This window comes from Buteo buteo, chromosome 10 (genome assembly GCF_964188355.1).
Source record: "Buteo buteo chromosome 10, bButBut1.hap1.1, whole genome shotgun sequence".
In the NCBI taxonomy this organism is placed as follows: Eukaryota; Metazoa; Chordata; class Aves; order Accipitriformes; family Accipitridae; genus Buteo; species Buteo buteo.
Window position 1 is genome coordinate 4,023,178 of NC_134180.1, and position 8,266 is coordinate 4,031,443.

Here is an 8,266-nt window from a genome sequence, read left to right on the forward strand (position 1 = left end):
GAAAAGTCCATTGGTAAATAGACTGCACATGTGCTCCAAGGATGTGTTTAAATGCTGTTTGTTTCAAACTGAAATTAGGATGGCATTGTCAGTACAAATTCCTGAAGGGAGTTTCCCAAGGTAGCACAATTTTAATATGAGGCTGCTACTCTCATTCCCTGAGAAATCCCACCAATTTGCCCTCTGGATTTTAAATCCACACATAGAGCCATTTCCACCTCTTGAGGCTCAGCTAGCTGGAGAATTTAGGACCAAATAACATTCTTGTTTGGATCACAAAAGGCAGAACTAGAGGCTTCTGTCCAAACTTCCCACCCTGGGAGCAGTCGACTATTGTGCAAAACAGGCCGTAGTATCTTTACACGCTAATTTGTTTTGAGTGTGAAGTGAGAAACACCACAAAGCTGAGGCTGATATAAACCTGGTTTCATACCAGCACTTTAAAAATAGCTGAAGTGCTGTTCACCTCCCATAATCACCTCCAAGAATCTCACTCTTGTTGGGATGTCAGAACTGGGCTTCCAGGCCAGTGTTATCACTTAAACCAAAGCAGCAACACACAAAATGAGGTTTGAGGCCACACAGATATGACATTTCAAATGTCATATGAAAAAGCAGGGGCTGTTGGTGTGTTTGGGGGGAGGTTTTTTTGCCTATTTCTACTACAGCAAAGGTGACTGACATATTAAAACAGGACCTCAAAAAAAAAAAAAGAAGAGAGATTTTAAGTTGATTTTTACTGAATTTTAGAGATGACATTACAAACAAGCCGTTACATAAAGACTTAACTGCAGAAGCACATAAGCAGAAGAGTCAGTTGTTCTCCTAATACAGCTCCACTTGTTCTATTATAAAAATGTGTTTTCCACTTTTGTATTCCACTGGCTTAAACATAATAAGAAAATAATAAAAAAAACAAACCACAAAACAAAACAATCCTGTCCATCACAGTTGTGAATAAGTTATCTTCATTTTTCAATTATATACAAAAGATACTTTCCAAAGGACAGTATAAGAAGAGTTTACATAAATAAACCCCTCATTCCAACTAATAAGTACTATTTACATCATTCTGTACACAGGTCTTTCAGGTCTTCCAAGACCCTGAAAAGCAAGAGGGGAAAGTGTGACTATCCAAGCTTAAGGGCAGGTTGTTTCCAGCAGTCAGTCCCTCATGTTTTACCCCCTCAGAAGCAGGGATGTATTTACCTATAAGCAATTTAAAAGCTTGTTGTGAATATCTTCAAAGACTTGATTGTAAAGTTCATCTCTAGACTTCAGTCCATCTAAATAAACTGAAAGAAGAAGATGGAGTCAGGCTGTAGGCTTCTAATCAGAAAAAAATTTATGTAGTTTAAAAATCTTTCATGCTCTATTGACCCAAATGACAGCTCATTTTCCAATTAGAAAACCAGAACCATCCTGAAAAGCTATGGCCCACAATCTCTTATCCCATTATAAAGAATGTGGGTTTTGTCCATGTCCACTGCCACGCCCCCCGCCCGAATGCTTATAATGTGAAACAAAGGAAGGAAGTTCTTAGCTATAAAACTGCATATATTTATCTTGACAGAAAGTAGGCCAGGATTACAACTTAGTAGTAAAAATAGTGCCTTGCATCATTACAGTTAAAGTTTCCTTGAATTAAATTACTGACTTCCTTAAAATCCAAAGTACAGTGCCAAAGGATTTGTATTTAGGAAGGCTTACCAACATCAACACCACAGTCCTCCATTTCTTTCCTGTGTTTTAAGTACATGGGCCAGACATGTCCATCAAAGAGACCCGGTGGGTCAGGAACAGTGTAGTTACGTGTACTGCAAATATCAAAAAGGAAAAAAGAACATTGGGACTACTGGAATCACACTGCCTCTTGCATACTGCTGAAGCCTGAAGTTCATCTGACAGCTGCTCAGTTGCATTTATGTAAAAGCTGACTGTCACAGTCCAATTTCTCATCAATACTGGCCTGTGTTTTGCAACAAGTTTATTTTAGCACCCAAAGTGAATACAGAAGCTACAGGTAGCCGATGAAAGCAAAGCAAGCAGTCTCTGAGGGTTCACTGATGCTCACAGGGAAGCATGCAGCGACTCTTGTTCGTTTTGCACCGATGTGCTGATGTCCATACAACCCACACACAGGGAACTGCCAGATCTAAAGTTTCAGAAAATGCCACACAAAAGTCTCTTTCTCCACTTACATTAAAATTTTCAACTGTAATGCCAATTCATAATTCCAATATATCCCATTAATAGTAACCTAAAGGTAGTCTGAAGGCTTTCCTCTAGTAGAGAGTCTTTATTGGAAGGAAGGATTAGACTTACAAAGAATCTTCTTACCTTCTCCTCCTTTTGCATTCATCGTATGGAACTGCCAGGTAGTAGCGTATGTCAAATAGGTCTATCAGTGGTCTAGGGTAGGGTAGAAAGAAAGAGCGTGTCTATTTTTTTCTGACAGCAAAAAGTGTTCAAACACCCCTGAAAGCCATACAAATCTTTCTACATCTCTCATATTTGTGTCTATCATAAACAGAAGCATAAGTGTTTTCATTAAGACACAAGCTAACATACAGTAGGTTTATTTGTAGCTACAAAACATGGAGAATGCTGTTTTCTGAAGGTCAGAATGGTATGCCAGGTACTTTTACCACCCAAATACCTGCTACTAGTTACTGTGGAGGATTAGACACTAGGCTGGGAAGACCTGGGGTATGAACCGTGATTCTTTCTAGATAATTTCAGATTCTGCTTGCAGTAGACCAAAGTTGTGATTCATCAATTTGATATGAAATGACTTATCAAACCACCTGGCCTGCTGTGCTGTAGCAAGCTGTCAAAATGTACCAAATCTGTGTGCCCATGCACAAGGCAACTCATCAGCTCATGTTCTTTTCCAGAAATACAGGGGGTTAGCTTTGCCGCAGCTTACTGCATTGCACTCCTATTAGGCTGAAGAAAATAAACCCTGAAAAATCCTTAAAGCAAATCTAGTTCGAACCTGGTGGGACTGACAGACTTCTAAAAGCCTGCTGAGCATTGCATAAACACTTGATATAGTATGAACTGAGCAAGCTCCAGGTCCGTGGATTAAATACTCCCTTTGGACTAAGGAAAGGCTCCCATTAACAAGTCAGGGCGCTTCAGAGGTATTTGTAACCTTCAGGAGAGACACCGAGAGTTACCTCCTCAGGGACAGGCCAAGAACACCCGGCAGTTTGCCAGCACGATCTCCAGTTGGCAGTTCTTGGCATGATAGTCTGAGACTGCCATTTTATATTTTCCATTCAGTTTGGAAAGCCAGAATAGTGCTGCTTGTCTTATGGTACAGCTTATAAACAACTCCAGTTTTGCTAAGTGTCATGCACAGCTTGTTCTCTTGAAAAAGTTTTGTAAACAACAGTCTAGTTTGGAGCCAATAATCCTTTGCTTGTCATGTTTATAGCCTGCAATTTTCTGACATTTATATATTTAGCTATTGGAAGTTTTCTCTTCACTGCTAGTCTAGTCTCCCCATCTTCCTGCCAAGCATTTTTTCCCCATATAAAAAACAAACAACAACAAAAAAACAAACAAAAAAACCCAGTTGATCTTTGCTCCAATGTACAATTAATTACCAAGCTCAATTTAGTCAGTGTTAAAGAAGCACGTGTATCACATGAGAACTATTCCTAAATTCCAGGAGAGATTCCAAGGACCAGATGCAGAATGGATTATCTCCTTGTTCTCATCAGTGACCTTTTCAGGTCAAGGTTTAGGCATGGTGGTGGGAGACCAAGAGGGAAGCCTGTGTCTTCACTGCTGGCTCAGTATTTACAGGTTTGGTCTAAAGCTCCCCATGCCCTAGAGTTCAAAGGTGTGCCCTAAATGAGAACTTCCTACGTTACCTTGAGAAAGTTACCTTGTGCACTTCACTTTTACCAGCATTTACTGGTAAATTTTACATTTTACATGAGACAAATTCTTACACATAATACCTCACAACAAGACAGGAAGGGTATATTAGTAAAAAGGAAGTTTTAGTCCTGGCACTAGGGATCTAGTGTTCTTCCCTGGCAAACCGTTAATAGTTCCCCAAACCTTACTTGTAATTATAAAGCAGGAAGCCTTCAATGACCAATATATGGATATCTTTGGAGGCTGGCTCTTTAGAGCCAGGCGTAACATTCACCCCGTGGGAACGGGCAAACTTCACTGGGTTCTCAATCCATGCACGCACAGTGCTCACCATTGCCTCCATATCCAAGGAGTCCAACACTAGTTAGAAGAAAGGGGGTGGGTGGGAAAAAGGTATACAATCAAATACCACGAACCACAGAGGCTTGAAAGTATAATATAGAATGAACTTGTAAAATTGAAATTACATAAATTTACTGTTAAATCTTAATAATTAAAAAGAAATACTTAGGAAAAATATACATTACTGCATCCTATAGCGAACACTGCTCTTACCATCCCATTGTTTAAAGCCGTCTTCCCCGACTTCTATTTGATCTTGTGGCTGAAATATAGTGAGCAATAAAACATTGCTGCAAACTCAGCGTGATCAGTTACCTAAGATCCGATCACAACCTGGACACTACTGCAATACACAACAAAGCAAGTGTTCACTTAAAACAATTACAGACCCTGTTTGGACTACATTAAAATTTAAGTTCCCATCTTTCACCAACCCCAAGAACTTTGAAAAGTTTTCTTGGCTCAGTCAAGCCACTTTGGACAAAGAGTTCTAGGTTAATGATTTGATATGGTGGTATTAGCCAAAATACTACAGCCCGTGTTCGTAAGTCAACATAAGAACGTAAAATGCAAATACAGTGTTAAGTAACTGCTAAAATTTACATGTTCAAGAATAGCTATTTTAACTCCTAACGGCTCTAAGAAAAATGCAGGTCAGCATAGCATGACTTTTGGTCACTTAGTTACAGCTTTACTTGTACTAGCACTTGCCAGCTAAACTGACAAGTGAGAAGCTATAGATCTTTATGGAAAGTCAGACAGAATTCCTCTTCTACTTTAAGGGCTTGCATCTGACCAAATTTGTGCATGAGGCTTCTTGCAAAGAAGCTCTTCCAAACATATGTCACATGCTCCTGCAAAGGCAGGACAAACCGACCAGGTGGCTGCCGATGCCAGAGCACCTTGTGTGGTGGCGTGGAGCTCCACGCAACTTCAAGCATGTTGCCACATTTCTTGGACTTCCACATATGGTGGGGTCCAGCTGTATAGTAATTCCCACAGCATGGCTGAAGCCTACAGCATTTAGTAACGCAGTTCTGATCTGACCACTTCCCCTGCTGCTCTCCCAGGCTTGGTGCAGAAGGCACCAGGTCAGCACAGTTATTCTGTATTGATCTTTAGCTATCTTTTAATTGGGTTTCTGACATGGAGCTGTCAAAGCTCCCCAATACAACTGTCCTTCTATATTTAAAGCAGCGTAGGAGTGCTTAAATCCTGAAGTAGTATTTAGAAGCAACATTCTTATTTAAATTAAATAAGGAGGAAAACCCAACATAGAGAAAATGGTTTGTGCAGAGTACATTAAATAACCTCTAACTTAAATCAGCGGTTGACCTAAAGTTAGATCCATTGTGAAAATTAAAGGAAGCTTGTGCTGCAACTGTTCTGTGCTTGGCTGTGCCTGTTTCTGTGGAAGCCGACACATACATTTGTAAAGGTCAGCATCGCTTCACTTGTCCAAAGTAATTTAAAAAATTAAATACATATATTTAAGGAAAAAAAAAAGGTAAAAATCAGAAAGTTTGTTGCTCCTAAGCTGTCAAAACTTACTTAGAAAGCATGCACAAGTATATAAAACTTCCATGGAGAACCTACTACAACTATCACTATGCATACAAGCAGCAGTTAATGTTTTAAACAAGGGGAGGAGCTCAGCTTACCTTGAAGAAATCATCCTGATGGACCACACAGCAGTTGGGGAGCGCCTTGATGATTCTGTTGGTCAAGGTGGTTTTGCCACCGTTGGTGACACTGCACGGAGAGGTGAGAAAGAGGCGGGAGAACCGCATTAGAGCCGCTGGGACGACCCCCCGCCATAGCCCTCAGCGGGACGCTCTGAGGGGAGGCGACCCCCGCGCCCGGCCCATTTGAATTTCCCGCCTCGCCGGCGCCACGGCGCGCGCTGGCCGCCGATTGGCTGCGACCACCCTCCGCCCCGCCCTTTCCCCGCCGGCAACTGGCTGCGTCCGGCGCGCGCGCGCGCCCTCTCGTAAGCCCGGCGGGCGGCTCGCGCCGCTCCTAACGGCCGCCCCGCTTCCCGCCCGCTGCAACGGCCGCGCTGTGAGGGAGCGCGGGGGCCGCGCCGCCATCTCTGCCCGCCTCAGAGCGGCTGCCCGGGGCTCCCCCACCTCTGCCTCTCCGCCAATCTGCCCGAGCTGGGCTAAGCTTCGGCGGGCACTCTCCTCAAGATGGAGGAGGCTGGGCGGCTCCAACCGCTCAGCTGCCCTCCCTGCGGGCGCCCTGTCAGCCCCCGCGGGGGGCTTTGGTGAGCGCTGGCTCCTCTCCCCGCTGGGGCCCGGCCGGTCTGCCCCCGCGCAGGGAGCTGGCAGCTTCCGAGGTACAAGCCCTTGCCGGCGTTCATTGCCCGAAAACACCCTGGCTCGTTAGGAGGCTTGCGGTCACCAGCTTAAGAAGCCAGCCCATGAAAGTAAGGCTTGCGAAAATTGCTTTTTAAAAATGCCTTAAATGAATAATGAATGAGGGAAGCTCTCTCTTTTCTCAGAGTATGACTCAGACTTCGTTATACCTGCAAAACCCGTTTTAATATAAAAGGCTTGAATAATTTTCCTCTCTAAAGCAGGGAGCCATCAAGTCTGAATATGCTTATTCCTAATTTATTATTCAAAGGCTATAGAAGTCTCACGCTGTCTTTAACCCATGTTCTAATTCAAGGTCTTGCCCGGTGGCAGTTTTGCAAACCCTTCTGCAGTCGGCAGGGATGTGCCAAGCTCTGTTGCCCTGTCCTAGCGCACACGCAGGCTTTCTTCTACTTTGCTGGAGAAAAGAAAAGCTTCTTGTACCCCCCCCCCCCCCCCTTTTTTGAAGCAGGGTTTTTTCCTCTTTGTCTTTCAGAGAAGCTTTAAAAGCCTAATTTAGTGTTGAAAACATCCTTTTTCACACTTGAGGTACACCACTCCATCTGACCTACAAATTTACCTGAAATATTTTTTTTGTATTTCAGCATATCTCCTGTTAATCCTATAAAAGTTTGGTAAATGCCACCCTGCAGAGCTTTCTGTATTTAAGCAGTACAAGTGAGGAGTCAGCAAGTTGCATCATTTCTAGACTCCTGTAATATTATTTTATAGTCAAATATATAATCGCTAAGCCTTAGATCATCTTACATACAACAATTAAATGGGAAGAAAAAGCAGTGTGTATATAAATACACAATATTAACAGGAACTCACCCTCCGATGCCTATGATGTATTTCATCTTTGTAGAGTTGCCTCCTTAGCAGGAATGCAGTGAGAAAAAACAAATTTAGAAGCGCTGAAATTACTTTCAGCAGAAAAAACCCTACAGCTGATCCTCTTCCTTCTATTCTCCCACCCACTTAATTCTGCCTGCCTTACTCTTTCATTGAAGGAAAAGGCGGGTTTGCCTCTAATTTATAGGGCCCCACCGCAGCGCCCTGCCCTCCCTCCCCGCCGTTTCCCCGCCCTGCCTGCTGATGGAAAAGCCCTGTGACTATCATGAGCCCAAGATGTCATATTTTCGACCCGGGATTAGCCAATCCTCACCTCGGCGGATGGGGTCATGCGCGCTGCAACTGCACCTGTTTTTGCAACCCTTGTGGACCCCCACTCCCCTGCCCTTGCTGGCTTTGCTATAAATAGCTTTTTGGCAAGCTCTTCCTTTGCCTAAATTAGTAATGGGGTAGGTAGAAATGTCACCCCTTTTCACAATTCCTTTGGGAGTTCTGGGAAAGGCACAGAGGTGTGTGAGGATATAATTCAGTATTGGGTTTTTTTTTTTTCCTTCAAGCCAGGCAAGCTATCTGTTTGCCTTCCTCTTCATTTTTCCCAATTCCTATTTGATTATTTGCAATGCATCCATGAACGTCACGAGAAGGAATTTTTTTGTTTCTGTAACCTTGATAGGGAAGGCAAGGGAGCCAATTTTTTTTTTTTTTTTTTTTACTCTTGTTAGTGAAGTTGTTCAGAGAAAGGAACATGCAGAAGCTGATGAGTGAATCCATTTGGACCATTTTCTTCTGAACCTTTAGGAGGAGCTTTTTGAACAGCT

The 8,266-nt window shown here is 43.0% G+C and overlaps 1 protein-coding gene across 1 annotated transcript; it reads right to left on the reverse strand.

The window, feature by feature from the left end:
- Positions 1-718: 718 nt before the first annotated feature.
- On the reverse strand, positions 719-7,622 carry NMRK2 (nicotinamide riboside kinase 2). The gene is made up of 8 exons (XM_075038111.1): positions 7,428-7,622; positions 5,898-5,988; positions 4,450-4,498; positions 4,083-4,254; positions 2,341-2,412; positions 1,711-1,817; positions 1,210-1,295; positions 719-1,104 (listed from the first exon to the last, which is right to left on the reverse strand). Exons 1-7 carry the CDS (start codon positions 7,451-7,453, stop codon positions 1,210-1,212), a joined length of 603 nt encoding a protein of 200 aa, XP_074894212.1. The 5' UTR covers positions 7,454-7,622; the 3' UTR covers positions 719-1,104.
- Positions 7,623-8,266: the final 644 nt, after the last annotated feature.

Bases quoted from the DNA above. Each gene is read 5' to 3' on its own strand.
- NMRK2 (XM_075038111.1), bottom strand. From the start codon at position 7,453: ATGAAATACATCATAGGCATCGGAGG. The intron at 4,255-4,449 runs GTAAGAGCAGTG...TCTTCTAACTAG, and splicing joins CGGCTTTAAACAATGGGATG to TGTTGGACTCCTTGGATATG. The intron at 1,818-2,340 runs GTAAGAAGATTC...TGATATTTGCAG, and splicing joins GAATGCAAAAGGAGGAGAAG to TACACGTAACTACACTGTTC.